The 20,971-nt window shown below is 45.9% G+C and overlaps 1 protein-coding gene across 3 annotated transcripts in view; it reads left to right on the plus strand.

Moving 5' to 3' along the window:
• The window catches only part of KIF13B (kinesin family member 13B), a 160,980-nt gene that overhangs the window by 92,840 nt on the left and 47,169 nt on the right, over nucleotides 1-20,971 (plus strand). For all 3 annotated transcript variants that reach the window (XM_060273162.1, XM_060273164.1, XM_060273163.1), the window contains exons 18-27: nucleotides 50-212; nucleotides 2,222-2,368; nucleotides 4,074-4,223; nucleotides 5,609-5,737; nucleotides 8,801-8,971; nucleotides 10,961-11,118; nucleotides 13,846-13,978; nucleotides 16,418-16,564; nucleotides 18,073-18,102; nucleotides 19,310-19,409. In XM_060273162.1, coding sequence (XP_060129145.1) covers nucleotides 50-212; nucleotides 2,222-2,368; nucleotides 4,074-4,223; nucleotides 5,609-5,737; nucleotides 8,801-8,971; nucleotides 10,961-11,118; nucleotides 13,846-13,978; nucleotides 16,418-16,564; nucleotides 18,073-18,102; nucleotides 19,310-19,409 — 1,328 coding nt within the window. The remainder of the gene's footprint in view (nucleotides 1-49; nucleotides 213-2,221; nucleotides 2,369-4,073; nucleotides 4,224-5,608; nucleotides 5,738-8,800; nucleotides 8,972-10,960; nucleotides 11,119-13,845; nucleotides 13,979-16,417; nucleotides 16,565-18,072; nucleotides 18,103-19,309; nucleotides 19,410-20,971) is intronic.

Consider the following 20,971-nt stretch of genomic DNA (forward strand, 5'->3'; position numbering starts at 1 on the left):
GCATCCTTAGCAGCCGTTGAAATGCTCTTTTCCAAATCGTTCCCCCAAGGGAAGAGATGCTGACCCACAGCCTCAGGAAGCTGAGGGAGCAGATTATGAAGGCCAACTTGTACGTGAGAGAAGCCAGCTTCATCGCCGAAGAGATGGACAAACGGACGGAATACAAGGTCACCCTGCAGATCCCAGCCTCCAGCCTTAATGCAAACAGAAAGGTGAGGATCCTACCCGGCCACATCCACCGTCTTTCGAGAATGGATTCCATTGGCCAGCTGGAATTTCGATGATTATCACGTATTGATTTAGTGCATTTGTATTTTTACGCCAAAAATGGCAGCTTTACTTTAAAAACAAACAAACAAACCCAAAACATGCACCTTATTTATTTGCACGGTCAGTTAGGTACGGCATGTGCTTTTTGAACAGAATATAGTGGGACCTTCGTTTTGGAACATCTCGAAAGCCGAAACGTTTCAGCTTTCGAACGCCGAAAACCTGGAAGCAAATGCTTTCATTTTCGAACGTTTCTCGGAAGTCGAACAGCTTCCGCTGAGTTCCCCGTCCCCTGTCCCCAATTTTCTCCATTGCATTTGCAGACAGGCCTTTGCGCCTCAGTTTTCAAACGTTTCAGAAGTCGAACGGTCTTCCGGAACGGATTACGTCCAAAAACTGAGCTACCACTGTATGGGGTACAGTATACCACTGTACAGTGGTACCTTGGTTTACAGCCATAATCTGTTCCGGAGGTCCATTTGCAAACCAAAACAGGTTGTAACCCAAGGCGTGCTTTCACCAATGGGGCCTCCAAAAATTTTTTTTGTTCGTAATCCAAAAAAAAATGGGTTGTAATCCAAAAAAAAGGTTGCAAACCAAGACACACAGTTCTGGGTTTGACTTGTTTGTAATCCGAAACATATGCAAACCAAGACCGCTGTATAGGGGTCTTCTTGAAAAATAAAGTGGTTAAGCTATCTGTCAGGGGGTTGTTGCAGCTACTCGCGAGTAAAGACGCTCCAGTCTGCACTGTCTTTAAGGATTTTATTGTGCATACTATTTATAGTGCAGAGGTAACAGAAAACATGACTGCCTAGTCCAGGCATAGTCAACCTTGGCTCTCCAGATGTTTTGGAACTACAACTCCCATGATCCCTAGCTAACAGGGCCAGTGGTCAGGGAACATGGGAGTTGTAGTTCCAAAACATATGGAGAGCCAAGGTTGACTATGTCTGGCCTAGTCCGATTCAGAACCCGGCAATGGCTGCCACCTGCTCTTCGGCCAGCATAAAAGCCTTGGCACCCCAAAACGCCACCCCTTCGCCCTACGTGTGGGGGCGCGCTTCAATGCGGGCGCCGGAAGGAGAGGTTTCCCCTCTTGCTGGCTGGGGCGGTGCCTAGACTCTCATCCGCCGACCCTCGACCAGAGCAGTGCCAGGGCTCTGACCCGTCTCTGAGCCCTTCCTGCACTCTCTGTTCTCCATAGTGTTGCCATGGCTCAGACACCTCACTGAGCCCTCTCTCCAAACCGCTCCATTCCTCATTCCCTCCTCCCGACTTCTTAACAAGCTGCCGTTTGCCCTTGGTTCAGCCTACTGGTTCACGATATGTATTCTCTTCGTAAACCTCTTTGGGGTTGTTTTCTTAACAATTTATGAAATAAATAAAGGATCAAATACATATCCTGGGTCTTCTCCAGCATGTGCAATACTTAGAATCATAGAATCGTAGAGTTGGAAGAGACCACGAGGGCCATCCAGTCCAACCCCCTGCCAAGCAGGAAACACCATCAAAGCATTCCTGACAGATGGCTGTCAAGCCTCTGCTTAAAGACCTCCAAAGAAGGAGACTCCACCACACTCCTTGGTAGCAAATTTCACTGCCGAACAGCTCTTACTGTCAGGAAGTTCTTCCTAATGTTTAGGTGGAAGCTTCTTTCTTGTAGTTTGAGTCCATTGCTCCATGTCCGCTTCTCTGGAGCAGCAGAAAACAACCTTTCTCCCTCCTCTATATGACATCCTTTTATATATTTGAACACGGCTATCTTATACTTATATTTCACTACATAAAAACATTCCAGTTCTAGCTGCTCTCTTTATTATGAGTGAGTTTTTTTGTGTTTTAAAGGAAATTCCAAGCACATTCCCAAATTAATTTTTGCCTTGATATTTTATTTCTGCTTCTCTCCCCCCCCCCGCCCATCTCCTCCTTTGTCCTTTTCCCCCCGCAGCGAGGTGCCGTCCTTAGTGAGCCGGCCATCCAAGTGCGGAGGAAAGGGAAAGGCAAGCAGATCTGGTCCTTGGAGAAGCTGGAGAATCGGCTGGTCGACATGAGGGACCTCTATCAAGAATGGAAGGACTGTGAGGAAGACAACTTGGTAGGGAGCCGCTGCTTCTCCTGAGTGATAGAACGGCCTTCCCCAACCTGGTGCTCTCTAGGTCCCTTGGACTACAGTTCCCACCAGTGGCCAGGGACGATGGGAGCTGAAGTTCCACAACATCGGAAGTGCCCCAGGTTCCTTGTCCCCGGGGTGTGGAGTCGCAGCGTGAGAGAATGTTAGGAAGGCCCCCGGTTCAAATCTCACCCCTGCCATGGGTGCACTGGGCCAGCTCTTCCTGATATTCCCCCGGATGTTGTTGTTGGACTACAATTCCCACCATCCATTGGGCCACGCTGGCTGGGGCTGATGGGAGTTGTAGTCTCAGCAACACCCGGGGGAACTCAGGCGTTTGGAAAGGCCGTATGAGGTGTGGCCTTGGGCCAGCCTTCCCCAACCTGGTGCCCCCTCTGTAGATATAGTTTTAATAAAGCTTTTCAACATAATGGTAAAAAAAAACCAGAATTATGAAATTATTGTGAGGTTTAATAAGTTAACTGTTTAGATTTGGGCAACTTTTCTGACATACTTTATTGGAAAGAGAAAAACAATCGTTTCCTTAATAACAATTTAAACAATTTATTTAACTAAAGCAATAGCTTAAAGCATATGTATCCATGTTTGTGAACTGATGTGGTTAAACTTTTTTTAAAAAAAAAAAACTTAGACTGAGTTTTAGCACACACGAAAAACTTAAAACAAATCCTTATTTCCTGATGAATAGCCTTTGGACTGTAATGTAACTTAAGTAGAAAACTATCTTTAGACAGATTTTTCCTCCAAAAGCATTTTATTTTAAAAATCTGATTTAAATAAAAACAAAAATCCAATTTAATCATTGATTTTTATCTACCCTGGTAAAAAGTGACTTCCAACTATGCATCTATCAGTTGTGCCTGCAAGAGTTCCTGTGTTCAATCCAGAGTAATATCTAGTTATTCCTCCCACTGCTAGCTGATGTTTTCCTAGTGTTCAATCCAGGCATCACAAGTCCCTTCATATTCCTTTCCATCCAAGAAGTCCAAAAGAGGTTCACATATAATTGTATGCAAAGATCAGCCATTATCTTTCCCCATATATTTTGGACCACAAGGCCCCAGCCAGCATGGTCAGAGATGCTTTTTCTTGAAACAGTACATCTGTACCACTTTAATTTTAGGGACGCGGGTGGCGCTGTGGGTTAAACCACTGAGCCTAGGGCTTGCCAATTGGAAGGTTGGCGGTTTGAATCCCCGTGACGGGGTGAGCTCCCATTGCTTGGTCCCAGCTCCTGCCAACCTAGCAGTTTGAAAGCATGTCAAAGTGCAAGTAGATAAATAGGTACCACTTGGGCGGGGAAGGTAAACGGTGTTTCCATGTGCTGCACTGGTTCGCCAGAAGCGGCTTTGTCATGCTGGCCACATGACCTGGAAAAAAAATGTCTGCGAAAGTGGCCAAACGCCGGCTCCCTCAGCCTTTAAAGCGAGATGAGTGCCGCAACCCCAGAGTCGTTTCCGACTGGACTTAATTGTCAGGGGTCCCTTTACCTTTACCTTTACCGCTTTAATTTACAATGTTGTGTAGCCACCTTGGGTTCCCTGGAGAGGAAGGGCGGAATAGAAAGCAAGATTCGCCGTCCTCAATCCTGTGAGATAGTGCCATGGCAGCTGTCTGTGGATCTGGTCCCCATAGAACTCTGCTGTTTGTCTCCCTTTCGCGAATCAAGGTCATGAGGTCATACTTCAGGCGAGCGGATCCGTTCTACGACGAGCAGGAGAACCACAGCCTCATCGGCGTGGCGAACGTCTTCCTCGAGTCCCTCTTCTACGATGTGAAACTGCAGTACGCTGTGCCCATCATCAATCAGAAAGGAGAGGTGAGTCTCGTGGGTGACCTAAGCACAGTCTGTGAGGTCATCGTCGCAGAATTACGCAGTCACTGATCGGAGAAATACAGTTTAGGGCATAATTACAATCAATTCTCTTGGCGCAGATGCTGGAAACAGCTAGTTGCAATTAATTATATCTTAGCCCTTCATAATCCCTGCCCCAAAACACCTCTTTGTCTTGGGTAAATCTTTCAAATCATATCAATGGACAACTGTTTATATGCAGTTATTTCTTTTTAAAATGGCATATGAATTGTGAACTTTGATTTCCCTATAAAAACATTGTTTAATATCTCTCCCCATCCAAACCAACCCAGACCCTGTGATTATTGTGGGGGGTTATTGGGTGGTTTTTGTTTTGTTAGGTACTTTCTGGTGTTTATATTGTGATTTTATGTTGTGAGAACTATAGGTATAAGGCGGTATACAAATTTAACAAATAATCATCATCATCACCTGAGGCCCTTCCTCACGTGCCCCCTCCCCTCCTCTATAAAAAGCATGAATCAGAAGAGTGGGAAGGTAGAAACACCAGTGCTTTTTTTCTTAAAAAAATGTTTAGGGGTACTCTCATTTTGACTCAAGAAAGTCACCGTTTTATAGTTCAAATCGGGGAAAATCAATAACAGTAAATGGACAAAAGTACAAAGATTCACAAAATGTTTAGGGGTATGCGTACTCCGGCCTACCCCCCCCCCCCGGGCAAGAAAAAAGCCACTGAGTAACACCATACAATTAAAAACAGTTACAATTGCACATTTATTCAAAATCCAACAAAAACGGTTTAGTTTAATCAAGCTGATGAACTTGTTCCCGTGATACCGGCTTTCCAGAGTCCGATAGTCATTTACACCTCCAAAGCCCCCTCCACTGTGCCTCTTAGTGCCCCCCAGGAAGTGGTACCATCCAAATTTGGAACCGCTGGCCTAACACCTTACTGAGAATAGGACCCATGATCCTGTCCCAAACAGGGGAGGCAGGAGGTAGAGCTCAGCACCAAACTCTGCTGCCTCCAGTCCCCCCGCCAAACTCGCACGAAGTTGCAGTTCCACTGTCCCTGTTTGTAATGCTCGGAGCTACCCCCCCCAAAAAATACCCAACCCCTATTGTTGCTGCATATCCCAACTGGGATTGTAAAACTGTGCGCTCTGTATTTACTGGTGGCACATCACGGCGCCCTGTGAGTTTGTATAGAAATAGTGTACGGTTTGGGCTGGGTTGGGTTTTTAGTTTAGGTTCCTAAAAATCTCTTCCCTCCTGGGTGTCAAGGTGGGAGTCAGGGGCAGCTCTCCAGCCGGTTGGTCTCCCGACACTCCTCGGCATCCACCCGGCCGGTCCATGAACCTGGGGTTTTTATTCCCCCCCCTTAACAGGTGGCCGGACGCCTCCACGTCGAAGTTGTGCGGGTGAGCGGTGAGATTGGGGAGCGCATTGCAGGAGGTGAAGACAGCATGGAAGGGTTCGGCGAGAACGACCTGCAGGAACACAAGTTGGCATGCATGGTGAGTTTGCAGAGACAATGCCCCCCGCTTTCCTTTGTGAAACACCGAGGCACAGAAAATGGGCAATTGGTAGCTGTCTGATAGCTATAGAGACAACATAAGTGCCCTATATGCAAGGCCGGATTTAGGTTTGATGAGGCCCCTAAGCTTCTGAAGGCAATGGGGCCCTTTCTATGTCCAGCTGTCCTTTGTCAACAACAAATGGTTGCTGTTTTTTGTGTTGAATATATGCTATATGGTCATTTATGGACCTAGTAGGTATCTAAAGCCTTTTGCACATAACAAAATATGTATTTTACGAACGTAATTGTTGAACCGAAATACAATTAAGAAGAAGTATATTAATAGTGAAATACAACTGAGAAGAAGTATATTAATAGTGAAATGCAATTAAGAAGAAGTATATTAATAGTGAAATAATTATTAAGCTCTAACTTAAAATGATTTTTTATTCATAACAAACTTAATAATGCAAACACCTTGGCATTTGGCAATAACAAAGGTTCCTTCAGAAACACAATTTACAAAGACTCATAATCTAGTCTCTAGAAACTTGCTATAACATGAAATAATAATAGGTGTGAATATATGATGCAAACTACTAATAATTATAAATAGCAGAATGTAGGCACCCTATATATAGAAAGGAGCAAACCAGTGATACTTTAGGGAGCAGGCTAGCAGGCGGGGCCCATCCATGACTTACATCATAGGAGCCTACAAAACACAAAATGCTGTCGCTGTATGTAGGTTTTATTTTATTTGTTTTTTATCTTATATTTTGGAAATGTACATCCAGGTTTTTTCCTTTGGGGGGGGCAAGAGAGTGGGGCCCTGAGCTATAGCTTGTTTAGCTTATACGTAAATCTGGCACTGCCCATTTGTGCCCACTCGACTGCTTCAATAGGCCGAAGTGCCACATAATGCCCATTCCACCATTTGTCAGAACTCGATCTTTAAATGTGGCAGCAACTGATCTTTTTTGAAATCCACTTTGAGCAGTGTATCCATTTTATGAAACAAAAAATGTAAAATAAACGCACGTGCTAATGTTGTGTTAGAGGAGCGCCATCTTTTTTTCACGCCTTCCTTGTGGACGTTGTGAAGGCGCCTGACTGTCCTCCATTGGAAACGGGATACAGGGCTAGATGGGCCGTCAGGGAATCCGGCAAAGCTGCAAGGATACCCAGGAAATTAACCAGAAATAATAATAATAATAATAATAATAATAATAATAATAATAATAATAATAATATATTATTTATACCTCACCCATCTGGCTGAGTCTCCCCAGCCACTCGGGGCAGCTCCCAATTGAATATTAAAACAATACAAATGTCCCTCTCGGCTATTCCCTAGTCGATGAGACTGGATGAGACCACAGCAGCAGCAGTCCGAGCTATGAGCAGTTCCAGTGGAGTCCGATTTGAAACATTATGGTTTGAAGTAGTGTGCCAGTTGTATTTAATTCCATTTGGGAAGCAGGTGTGCATCAAGACAGCCAAGGAAAATCCTCTGGGTCGTCCCCCCCCCAATAAAACCCCAGCTGTGCCGCCCCAAAGCCGGTTATTCAGTGACCCCTAGTGGGGATTTTCATTCTGCGTTATCATCTGTATCTGTTTCATTGGATATTTTACTCGAATACAGCCATCTATATTTAGCCCCCCCCTCTCGTCTCAGCAAATCAGTTTGAGCTTTTACCGTATTTATCGCTCAGTACGACACACTTTCCCCCTCCTAAAAAGTAAGGGGAAATGCCTGTGCATCTTACGGAGCGAATGTGTGGTCCCTGGCAGCGGCGGTGCTGGGGACTTCAGTTCCCAGAGCGGTCGGGGGCATGGCACGCCGCCCATACGAGCGTCCTAATGGCGGTGCCCGCGCGGGCGGGGAAAGGTGAGGCAGGGGAGGGGGAAAAGGGCTTTAGAACACTCTTCAGAGTTCCCTCCATCCGAGGGCCTCTGTGACTTGCATGAGAGCAGCCAGGAGCCAGCGCGGAGGGGGCATCTTTCTCCGTCACGCCCTCTGTCCAATTGGGACGGGGAGCTCCCGCCAAGCAATATATTCGCCTCTTACCCCGAGGCTTAGCTGCCAGGTGCCCATGTGTGTCTGAAGGCTCTGCCCAGAAGTAGAGGAAACGGGTCTCTTTATCCCTTGGATGAGCACGCAAGGCTGGCAGGCAACACTTTTGGGGTTTTGTTTTTTGTTTTTGCAAGGTGAGGCGAGGCGGCGACCTTCTGTTTTTGTTTTGCATTTTTATGTTGTGATCTTCGGATGGAGAGCAGTATACAAATGGACAACAACAACTGATCTGGACAAGTACTCTCTCTCTCTCTCTCTCTCTCTCTCTCTCTCTCTCTCTCTCTCTTTCCACCCCCCTCCCCGGCGTCCTCTCTCCCAGGGGAGCGGATGTAGTTGCAGCGGGAGTTTGCTGCAGCTTAATGCCAGGCCAGAGAGGGGGGGGGGCAACTGCCAGAGCCGAATAATGTCTGAGCAAACATTGCCCAGGGAGATAGATGTTGCGGCTGGAGAATGAGGGTCATTGAAAAGAGCGGCAGCGGCTGTTGGTGCCGCTGCCGGGAAAGCCAATGAGTTCAGTTTCGCCGCTGCCACACTACACCAGTGTGGTGTAGTGGGAGAGCCATTGTGGTGTAGTGGTTAAGAGCGGTGGACTCGTAATCTGGTGAACCGGGTTCGCGTCTCCGCTCCTCCACATGCAGCTGCTGGGTGACCTTGGGCTAGTGACACTTCTTTGAAGTCTCTCAGCCCCACTCACCTCACAGAGTGTTTGTTGTGGGGGAGGAAGGGAAAGGAGATTGTTAGCCGCTTTGAGACTCCTTCGGGGAGTGATAAAGCGGGATATCAAATCCAAACTCTTCTGCTGCTGCCGCCTTTGGAGACAGGCTGACTGAGCTGCAGGCGGTGTCCCGTTGCCAAGGCTCCAGCGGGAGAAGGTGCTTCTTATGATCATGTGCGTCTTATGGAGTGAAAAATGCGGTAATTAAAGCTTGCTGTATGATAATACAGTTAGAACGTTACTCCATGTGTGTGTTTCCTTCCTCCTAGATCAAAATCCTTCAGGCTACCGGCTTGCCGCAGCACCTCTCCAACTTCGTCTTCTGCAAATATTCCTTCTGGGATCAGCTGGAACCCGTGACAGTGGCCCCAGAAGTGGACCCCTCTCTATCTCCCATCAGCAAGGAGCCACGGGGCATGGTGGTCTTCGATCACTGCAATGTAATTTTGCTTTTGCTTTTAGTCAGTATACCTGAAGGAGCGTCTCCCCATCGTTCAGCCCGGACACTGAGGTTCATCACCGAGGGCCTTCTGGCGGTTCCCTCACTGCGAGAAGTGAGGTTCCAGGGAACCAGGCAGAGGGCCTTCTCAGTAGTGGTGCCCGCACTGTGGAACACCCTGCCATCAGATGTCAAAGAGATAAACGACTACCTGACATTTAGAAGACATCTGAAGGCAGCCCTGTTTAGGGAAGTTTTTAATGTGTGACATTTTAATGTACAGTGGTACCTCTACTTACGAATTTAATGCGTTCCAAACTCACATTCGTAAGTCGAATCCCATAGGAATGCATTGGGAGAAGAAAATTCGTAAGTCGAAGCAACCCTATCTAAAAATTCGTAAGTAGAAAAAATCTAAACTGCATCCAAGATGGCAGACGGAGCTCCGTTCGTAAGTAGAAACATTCGTAAGTAGAATTATTCATAAGTCGAGGTACCACTGTATTTTTAATCTTTGTGGGAAGCCGCCCAGAGTGGATGGGGAAACCCAGCCAGATGGGCGGGGTACAAATAATTTATTATTATTATTATTATTATTATTATTATTATTATTATTATTATTCCCTGCAGACAAAGTGTGGGCTTTTACGCTGTGGGTGTATCTGTTGCCTGCACCTTGCTGCCTTCCGGTGAAAATTGTAAAGAGGGGAGGAGATGGAGAAGAGTCTTTACAGTGGTACCTTGCTCCTCAAACTGAATCCGTTCCAGAAATCTGCTCCAAAACCAAAGCATTCCAAAACCAAGGCATGCTTTCCCATAGAAAGTAATGCAAAACGGATTAATCCGTTCCAAACTTTTAAAAACAATCCCTAACATAGCCATTTAACATGAATTTTACAGTGGTACCTCGGTTTATGAACACAATTGGTTCCGGAAGTCTGTTCATAAACTGAAGCGTTCATAAACTGAAGCGAACTTTCCCATTGAAAGTAATGTAAAGTGGATTAATCTGTTCCAGACGGGTCCGCGGAGTACTTAAACTGAAGCATTCATAAACTGAAGCGAACTTTCCCATCGAAAGTAATGGAAAGTGGATTAATCTGTTCCAGACGGGTCCGCAGAGTACTTAAACTGATGCGTTCATAAACTGAAGCGAACTTTCCCATCGAAAGTACTGGAAAGTGGATTAATCCGTTCCAGATGGGTTTGCGGCGTTCGTAAACTGAAAATTCGTAAACCGGGGTGTTCATAAACCGAGGTTCCACTGTACTATCTAACTAGACCATTGATCCATAAAATGAAAGCAATAATCAGTGTACTGAACTGAACTATAAAATAAATAAGACAGTATTGTAGATGATAAAAATTAAAATTGATATTTTTTCTTACTTGCACTGATGCTAGTCATTATTTGGATGAGGGGCTTTGATCCATTTCCGCAGTCACAAAAACAAATTAACCGGAAAAGCCTCAAAAATGAAAATGCAAAATAAATAGCAAAAACAAAAGCACCAAACTTAATCTGTTCCAGAAGTCTGTTTGACTTCCGAAATGTTCAAAAACCAAGGCATAGCTTCTGATTGGTGCAGGTGCCTCGGAAACAACAGCCGGCAGCCACATCGGGCGTTTGGCTTCCGAAAACCATCCAAAACCGGAACACTTATTTCTGGGTTTTCGGCATTTGAGAACTAAGGCATTTGAGTACCAAGGCACCACTGTACTTTTTATGGGGAAAAAAATTCTTAATTGCTCTAAATTCAAAGGAATCTCAAAGCAATGCACAAAACAATTAGGTCATACTGATTCGAGCTTCCTGTAAATTTTTGCATCTCTGAGCTGTTGATTTCAAGCATTCTTGGGCAGATTTCTTGGCTTTGCATAGTTGAAACTTTTCTAGCGTCTTATTTTTTTGCAGGTTTCATGTATCTGTGGAACAGAGACTAAATTTGAAGTGCTGCAATTGTTCTCCCTTTCCCCCCCCCTGACCTAGGAATTCTCCGTCAACATCACTGAAGATTTCATGGAGTACCTTTCTGACGGTGCTTTGGCCATCGAAGTTTATGGGCACAAGGTGTGCGACCCCCGCAAAAACCCGGCGCTGTGGGATTTGGGGATCATCCAGGCCAAAACGCGAAGCCTCCGAGACAGGTGAGAGAGATGGCGTTTCACTTGCAAATGAGCTGGAAGTGTGTGGAGAGCTCTGCATTTACAGGAGGCCATGGCTGCTGTCAGGGTTGTTGTGACTACTCTTGAGTAACGACCTTCCACATGCTTGTCTTTTGGAAGCTTTTATTAGTGCACATTATTTACAGTGTAACGAACGGCTGGATTCACGTCTACTCGCTCGAGTCAGATTCCTGCACTGCCCCCCTCCGCGTTTTAGACCAACATAAAAGCCTCGGAACTGTGAAGCGCCTCCCTTTTCTCCTCCTCCTCAATTCCGGCGTCGGGGGGGAAGGGTCTCCGTTCTGACTGATTCCTGTCCTCTCTTTCCCCCTCCCTCTCTCCCTGCCTATGGAGCAGGGGCTCTTGGATGTTGCCAGAGGCCTGACACTCCCTTTCCGTTTCCTGACTCCCTCCAGCAAACCCTTCACTCTCATGACTGCTGGGAGACAGGCTGCTTCGGATGGGGGGGGCTGTTCTCTGTAGGCCCTCCCCCTCACAGTTGCTGACCAAGAAGATGGGTTGTTCTTTATTTATTTTTTTTAAAAAAATAATTTTTATTGGTTTTATATACACCTCAACATCACACATCACACATAAGATAGATATTAAAAGAAAAATGGGTTGTTCTTTAGATCTGGCACAGGCAACTACTCTCTGCCCTTCTTCAAAACTCTCTCTCCTGTTGCCCCAAGACCCTCTTCTTCATCTCTCTCTTTTTTATTTTTTATTTATTCAGAGTAAGTTCTTTTTTTAATTATTATTAATATTAATATTTATTCTGCACATACAGAGAATTACACCATATACAAGCAACACATTATAAAAGGGAAAAGGGGGCGGGGGAGAGAAACTAAGTCAACATAACCTTCTTCCAATAAGGAATAATAAGAAGAAGAATACATTCACTTCCTTGTTTAGCTTCTGTTCTAGTTACATTGTGTTGCTACAGTGGTCCCTCGCAAGACGAATTTAATTCGTTCTGTGAGTCAATTCGTTTTGTGAAAAATTCGTCTAGCGAATCCCATAGGAATGCATTGAATTATTATTATTATTATTGTTGTTGTTGTTTAGTCGTTTAGTCGTGTCCGACTCTTCATGACCCCACGGACCAGAGCACGCCAGGCACTCCTGTCTTGCACTGCCTCCCGCAGTTTGGTCAAACTCATGTTCGTAGCTTCGAGAACACTGTCCAACCATCTTGTCCTCTGTCGTCCCCTTCTCCTAGTGCCCTCAATCTTTCCCAACACCAGGGTCTTTTCCAAGGATTATTATTATTATTATTATTATTATTATTATTATGTCCATAAAGGTAAAGGGACCCCTGACCATTAGGTCCAGTTGTGACCGACTCTGGGGTTGTGCGCTCATCTCGCATTATTAGCTGAGGGAGCCGGTGTATAGCTTCCAGGTCATGTGGCCAGCATGACAAAGCCGCTTCTGGCAAACCAGAGCAGCACACAGAAACGCCGTTTACCTTCCTGCTGTAGCGGTTCCTATTTATCTACTTGCATTTTGACGTGCTTTCGAACTGCTAGGTTGGCAGGAGCTGGGACCAAGCAACGGGAGCTCACCCCATCACAGGGATTCGAACCGCCGACCTTCTGATCAGCAAGCCCTAGGCTCAGTGGTTTAACCCACAGCACCACCTGGGTCCCCATTTTGTCCATAGGAATGCATTAATTGAATTTCAATGCATTCCTATGGGAAACCGCGATTCGCTAGATGAATTTTTCACAAAACGAATTCGTCTTGCGAGGCAACCTCCAATCGCAAAACCCATTCGTCTAGCGAAAAATTCGTTTAGCAGGGCATTCGCCTAGCGAGGTACCACTGTATTCTGTAAGAATCTATTATATCCTTTTCTCTCGCATATGTTTTTTTTATTTCTTAAATTCTATCTATCCCTCCCCTCCCCTCCTCCCCATTGCTTCCCTTCACCCGTGTGGGATCTTACTGTCACTAAATTGTTTCTAGTTGTTTTAGTACAATAAACTGGCATGAGAGCTTATTTCTATAATGTCTAGTAAACTGTGATTGCTTCTTTTATCCTTACATACTTAACAATTGCTTATTAGAAGTTCTGCATTAACACCATAATTTTCCCCCTATACCTTTCCATTCTGTATTTATTTTTTGGGTAGAGCAGCCCCTAATTGCTGCAGTCATTTTTGCCAGCTCAGCAAACTCACAGGTCTTAACTTGCCATTCTGTCATTTTTCTGTTTTTCAATATTTCACCACTAAAATTCTTGCCGCTACGGTCAAATAAAGAAATATGTTCCTTTTATCCTTGGGGATGTCGCTTGTTAATAAGCTCAGTAAATATGACTCTGGTTCTCTCTCTCTCTCTTTCTCTCTCTCTCTCTCTCTATATATATATACACACACACACACTAGCTGGCCCTGCACACGTTGCTGTGCGTTAGTCTGTGAGATGGAGGGTAATAGCCCCCCTTCAGATCCCCCTGAGCCTCAGAGTCCCCCTGAGTCGAGGTGAGATACTGTGGAGAGGGCAGGTTTCATCCCTGTGTCTCCCCCCACCCTGTTCTGACCCATTACGTACAACAATCTGGAGCTGATTTCCACCACACCACCCTGCTCTCATCCTCTTCGATGTTTTCAGACCTTTCCCAGGGATTAGCCAGGCTGCCGAAGGCCTCTGTCAAGAGGCAAAGTTATACATTGGTCACAGAAGTGTTGTTATTTGCAGGTGGAGCGAAGTCACCCGCAAAGTGGAGCTGTGGGTTCAGATTCTGGAGCTTAATGAGAATGGAGAATACTGCCCAGTAGAGGTGATTCCGGCAAAAGATGTACACACAGGTGGCATCTTTCAACTCAGGCAGGTAAGATGGAAAGTAAGGCAACCCACACTGCCTTGTTCAATCAATTAATGAAATATCAGTTAATCAGTGAAACCACTAAGCGTCACTCTGCTGGCAAGATATTTGCGATACTTCAGCGGTTGGAGGGTGGATGGCGGCTAACAGATTGAGATTGAATCCTGACAAGACAGAAGTACTGTTTGTGGGGGACAGGAGGCAGGCAGGTATGGGGAATTCCCTGGTCCTGAATGGGGTAACTGTGCCCCTGAAGGACCAGGTGCGCAGCCTGGGAGTCATTCTGGACTCACAGCTGTCCATGGAGGTGCAGGTCCAGGTTAGCTGTCTATCAGCTCCATCTGGTACGCAGGCTGAGACCCTACCTGCCCGCTGACTGTCTCGCCAGAGTGGTGCATGCACTGGTTATCTCCTGCTTGGATTACTGCAATGCGCTCTATGTGGGGCTACCTTTGAAGGTGACCCGGAAACTACAACTAATCCAGAATGCGGCAGCTAGACTGGTGACTGGGAGCGGCCGCCGAGACCACATAACACCACATAAGACCTACATTGGCTCCCAGTACGTTTCTGAGCACAATTCAAAGTGTTGATGCTGACCTTTAAAGCCCTAAACGGCCTTGGTCCAGTATACCTGAAGGAGCGTCTCCTTCCCCATCGTTCTGCCCAGACACTGAGGTCCAGCTCCGAGGGCCTTCTGGTGGTTCCCTCACGGCGAGAAGCAAAGCTACAGGGAACCAGGCAGAGGGCCTTCTCGGTAGTGGCACCCGCCCTGTGGAACGCCCTCCCATCAGAGGTCAGAGAGATAAACGACTACCTGACATTTAGAAAATACCTAAAGGCAGCCTTGTTTTTAATCTGTGATAGTTGATGTATTTTAATGTTTGTTGGAAGCCGCCCAGAGTGGCAGGGGAAGCCCAGCGAGATGGGCGGGGTATAAGTAATAAATTATTATTATTATTATTATTATTATTATTATTATTATTATTATTATTATACTTGCTAAGGTAGGCTTCCGTGGCTGCGTTCAGACATTGTGATAAGCCGTGGCTTTATCGTGACATCAAAACGCAGCCAGATTGCTGTATGTGGGAACTGCTGGATCAGGCCAGTGGTCCATCTTGCCCAGCATCCTTTTCTCACAGCCCAAATATCTTCGGGAAGCCTGAAAGCGAGACCTGAGTAAAGCAGCCCTCTCCCTGCTTTGGATTCCCAGGAATCAATATTTCAGAAGAATGCTGCCTCCGGCATCGAGCCCCTTCCACTCGTGTTTAAAAGCCTAAACGACACAGGCCCCAAATATTTGAAAGGCTGCCTCATTCTCTACTGATCAGCTCATTATAACAAAACTCCGTTCTTCTTGAACAAGAAGAACATTTGTTTAAAGAAGATTTTAAAAAATGTTTATTGAATATATATGGGGGGGATTGTGTAGACAGTGCTAAGATATATTCAACAGTGTAATAATAATAATAATAATAATAATAATAATAATAATAATTTATTATTTATACCCACCCATCTGGCCGGGCTCCCCCAGCCACTCTGGGCGGCTTCCAACAAAACACTAAAATACAGAAATCCATCAAACATTAAAAGCTTCCCTAAGCAGGGCTGCCTTGAGATGCCTTCTAAAGGTCTGGTAATTGTTGTTCTCTTTGACCTCTAGTAGGAGGGCATTCCACAGGGTGGGTGCCACTACCGAGAAGCCACTACCGAAAATAAGTTTTGATGGAAGTAATAATGGAACACTGAATGGTTTAGTTTATATAAAATATGCAGGGATTTATGATGTGCAAAATGAACCATGGAAAGAGAAAAAGGGAAGTCATTGACATTTTAAGGCTGTTTAAATGTATATTCTAAATTGTAAAACAGAAAATCTAATAAAAATTAGATATAGTCGTACCTTGGTTTTCGAACAGCTTCGTTCTCGGACGTTTTGGCTCCCGAACGCCGCAAACCTGGAAGTGACTGTTCCGGTTTGCAAACTATTTTTGGAACCTGAACACCCAACGGGGTTTCCAATTGGCTGCAGCAGCTTCCTGCAGCCAATTGGAAGCCGCACTTTGGTTTTCAAACGTTTTGGAAGTCAAATGGACTTCCGGAACGGATTCTGTTTGACTTCCAAGCAAATGCTGAAGACGCATCTCTTTTTGTTGGCATTCGACACCTGGATATATAACTTCAGAATTTCACCTTTTTTGTTGATTGTGGGGTTTTGTTTTGTTTTGTAATTGCAAGTTTAAAAACTCTTTTTAATATTGCATCTTAAATCGTACTTCTTTTGGACGGAGCGGGTTGTCAGTCTGGAGATACACGGCCAAGTCAGTGTATTTCTGGTGCAATGCTGTTTAGAAAGCAGTTGCCAGTAGAGGTCTCCCCCCTACCATCATTTCCCCCCTTCCAACGTGCCGGGTTTTTTTGCGTTCCCCGGGCTTGCAGGGCCAGTCGCACCGAATTCAAGTGGAAGTGAAGTCCGTGCAAGAGTCGGGCACGTTGCCTCTGATGGAAGAATCCATCCTCTCAGTCGGGGTGGGCTGCGTTCAGATCAAGCACGCCAGGTCTCCGAAAGGCCACGAGATGCATCAGGTAAGAGCCCTCGCTTGTACAGTGGTACCTCGGTTTAAGTACACAATTGGTTCCGGAAGTCTGTACTTAACCTGAAGCGTACTTAACCTGAAGCGAACTTTCCCATTGAAAGTCATGAAAAGTGGATTAATCTGTTCCAGACGGGTCCGCGGAGTACTCAACCTGAAGTGTACTTAACCCGAGGTATGAGTGTTAATTGGTTCCGGAAGTCCATACTTAACCTGAAGCGTACTTAACCTGAAGCGAACTTTCCCATTGAAAGTAATGGAAAGTGGATTAATCCGTTCCAGACAGGTCCACGGAGTACTTAAACTAAAAATACTCAAACCGAGGCGTACTTAAACCGAGGTATGACTGTAATGTAAATATCGGAGCTCTGTGCTGCATGCAGAAGGTCCCCAGATCATATATCTGTAGCCACACTGCAACCGTCCAACAGTTAAACTTCACCCCCAAAGGCACGCTCCTCCCTCCTCCTTTGTCCCCCGAGACAGACAGAAGCCAGCAGACAGACAGGGAGGAGTTTCAATTCTATCAATGCTTAATGGTTTTTTAATTATTATTTTTTCTCCTTGTGTTTTTTTCCTGCCAGGGCCGGATTTACATATAAGCTAAACAAGCTGTAGCTTAGGGCCCCACTCTCTTCGGGGCCTCAAAAAAGATTTAAAGGGGGGGGGAATTGGACCTACATTTCCAAAATATAAGATAGAAAACAAAATAAAACCTACATACAGCAACAGTGTTTTGTGTTGTGTAGGCTCCTATGATGTAAGTCATGGGCCCCGCCTGCTAGCCTGCTCCCTAAAATATCACTAGTTTGCTCCTTTCTATATATAGGGTGCCTACATTCTGTATATGGGACCCAGGTGGCGCTGTGGGTTAAACCACAGAGTCTAGGGCTTGATGATCAGAAGGTCGGCAGTTCGAATCCCTGCAACGGGGTGAGCTCCCGTTGCTCGGTCCCAGCTCCTGTCCACCTAGCAGTTGGAAAGCACATCAAAGTGCAAGTAGATAAATAGGGACCGCTCCAACGGGAAGGTAAACGGCGTTTCCGTGCGCTGCTCTGGTTCGCCAGAAGCGGCTTTGTCATGCTGGCCACATGACCCAGAAGCTGTCTGCGGACAAACGGCGGCTCCCTCGGCCTATAGAGCGAGATGAGCGCCGCAACCCCAGAGTCGGACACGACTGGACCTGATGATCAGGGGCCCCTTTACCTTTACATTCTGTATGGGCAAATGGCTTTAGATACCTATTAGATCCATAAATTACCATATAGTATATATTCAACACAAAAAACAGCGACCATTTGTTGTTGACAAAGGACAGCTGGACATATAAAGGGCCCCATTACCTTCAGTAGCTTAGGGCCTCATCCAACCTAAATCCGGCTCTGTTACCTGCTCTCATTTTTATCTGTAAGCCTCCTTGAGCCCCTGTCAGGGAAAAAGTCAAAGTACAATAATAATGACCGCTTTGAATTTACCTGCTTTTGCATGGTTTTTGCCTAGGAAGAAGATGACGACATGGACAGCTACCAGGTAAGTCCTTTCAGATCATGCGGTCCTAACATTCCTTCATCCATCAGACCATCAGCATTATAGGATGGAAGTCACAAGCAAAGGCCATCAGAGTCTCCGCCGCCACTATTTGAGTCTTCTTCTTCTTTGGCGATCCCTCGTAGCTGAGTAAGATTGTCTTCCATAAACACGGTTTTAACAAAGAGTCTGTAAGTGACTGTGGAGGCCAATTCTGGATCCACACGTCCTTCCACAGTGGGGACATTGGTTTCCAGGTGGGAGTTGATCACGGTGTGGATTTGCCAAGCATGCCTTCCTCTTGGCACGTTTCTCCCTTGCGTCCTGAGTTCGAGTGTCTTCAAAACCTACGACACCTTTGGTAAAGGCTGTTCTCCAACTGGAGCGCTCACAGGCCAGTGTTTCCCAGTTGTCAGTGTTTATACTACATTTTTAAAAGATTTGTCTTTGAACCTCTTTGGTTGACCACCAGCATTACGCTTTCCATTTTTAAGTTGGGAATAGAGTAGTTCCTTTGGAAGACGATAATCAGGCATCCGAACAACACGACCGGTCCAACAAAGTTGATGTTGGAAGAATCATTACTTTGACACTGGTGATCTTTGCTTCTTCCCGTACACTGGCATTAGTTCGCCTGTCTTCCCAAGTGATATGTAAAAAAAATTTGGAGACACCATTGATGGAATCTTTTGAGGAGTTGGAGACTGTTTAAGTAACACAGTTTAGGCTCTTCCTCTCTGAGAAATGGGTGAGTTGGACAGGGAATGGAGGATCTCGCCTAGGAAAAGAACAGCGCCTTCATGTTTCTAGTCCTCAAGGTCTACACAGGACCTGGTTTCTGCACATAAACACAGACCCTCCTGTCCTCCATCCAGACAAGTAAAGAGGCATTGTCAGAATTCAAGGACATGTCCCAGCCAGACAAAGAAACACTCAAGGAGGTTGTGAAGGAAACCCACTGCGGGGTGTGGCCTGGGGAGACTTCTGAGGGCCAGATAGAGCAGTCTGGGGGCCACATTTCACCCCTGGTTTACCTGTGTGTAGGTTGTGCGGAAGGTGACACAATCGGAAATGCAACCTCAGGGCGTGGCATTCTCTACCACACTCTCTCTCTGCGCTGTCTCAGGAGCCTGCCTTTCCGCCTCTGCTCACAAGCAGCTGCTTGCTTAAAGAATAAATTGAAATTGAATGGTCTCAAACTTCTTCGCAGGACAGAGACCTGGAGAGGCTACGTCGGAAATGGCTGAACACGCTCACAAAACGCCAGGAGTATTTAGATCAGCAGCTGCAGAAACTGGTTGGGAAGCCTGGTAAGCAAAAAATATGGTTTCTGCTGCTGGTTGTTGGGAAGCAAATAGGCCGGGGAAAGAGTCCAGAGGTAGCCTACAAGGTATATTACTCAAGCCTCCATGCTCAAAGAGAGTCTATCTCTGAGTGCTGCCCACCGGGGACGAACAACAGGGGAAGCAGTGACCATAATGCGCTATTTGTGAGCTTCAGTGAATATCTGACCGACCTCTGCTGAAGATCATGTGTCCCTTTTCGGGTCAATTTAATTCAAATCTATGGGGCATGTGGGCCACAGAGTTTTAATTGAGTTGAAAGAGCTCATAGGCTTCCCCCATGGAATTATGGTTCTCTGATAGGTGTTGATTCCCAGTTAGAGATTTCTAGCCCAGCCTTTCTGCAAGCTGGTGCTTTCCAGATGTTTTGGGCTTTCGTGGTTGGGTGGGGGTTGGTCTAGATGACCGTCGGGGTCCCTTTCAACTCGACAGTTCTACAATTCTATGAATAGGATTCTGTGCTTAGGAGCCATTGCTCTGGAGCAGATCAGTGCCAGTTTAAGCTTCTGCTCTGGGGAAACCTATCTAAATTTATTATCGTTGCCATCATTATTATTATTGTTGTTTATTAAATTTGCATATAGCCCTTCATCCATAGATCACAGGGTGGTTCAAGACATAAAAATATGATACAAAAACACAAAGTACATGATAAAAACCAGAACAAAACACACACACACACACACACACACACACACCAATACCCCCACCCCATGTTATTGTTATTTCATTTCATTTGTTAATTGCTACCTATGAAGCATACTGAAGTGATATAACGATACAATAATATAGATACAGATAGGATTCTTTAGCTGGGAATCTTCCATTACAAGGGGTTGGACTAGATGAGCCTTGGGGGTCCCAACACTACAATTCTATGCTTCTAAAATGAGTCCCCATCAGTTGAAGCCCATGGAAGGACTTCTGCTTGCATCCCAGGGCTTTCACTCCCCCCATGCATGCGTGAAATTACTCAGGGTTGGGCGGGGGTCATGGGAACCCCCCACGTTGAACAGCATCTATGGGGAGGCGGGTGGGAGAGGGGAAATCATTCCACCTGGAAAGCTGAAGGACTTGCCCTGCAGTGTTTGAAACTCCCGTCGTTCTAGGCGCATTTTGCGACAGGGAATTTCATTAGGGCGGGCAGTTTCTGAGCTCTGGGCGCAGTACGGTGCCTAAGATTTCAGATTAAAACTGCAGAGTTGGGAGGAAAGGGGGACCCTTTTCTGCCTCCCAGCCACTCTCTGAAAACTAGAGAAGAGACCCTCTTGGGAATATTAGGGGGTGGGGGGTGGGCAGGGGAAGGACTAGACGCAGGGGTCAGCAAACTTTTTCAGCAGGGGGCCGGTCCAGAGTCCCTCAGACCTTGTGGGGGGGGGCCAGTCTGTATTTTGGAAAAAAATAAAAATGAATGAATTCCTATGCCCCACAAATAACCTAGAGATGCATTTTAAATAAAAGGACACATCCTACTCATGTGAAAACACGCTGATTCCCGGACCACCTGCAGGCCAGATTGAGAAGGCGGT

Source organism: Zootoca vivipara, chromosome 3 (assembly GCF_963506605.1).
Source record: "Zootoca vivipara chromosome 3, rZooViv1.1, whole genome shotgun sequence".
Lineage (NCBI taxonomy): Eukaryota > Metazoa > Chordata > Lepidosauria > Squamata > Lacertidae > Zootoca > Zootoca vivipara.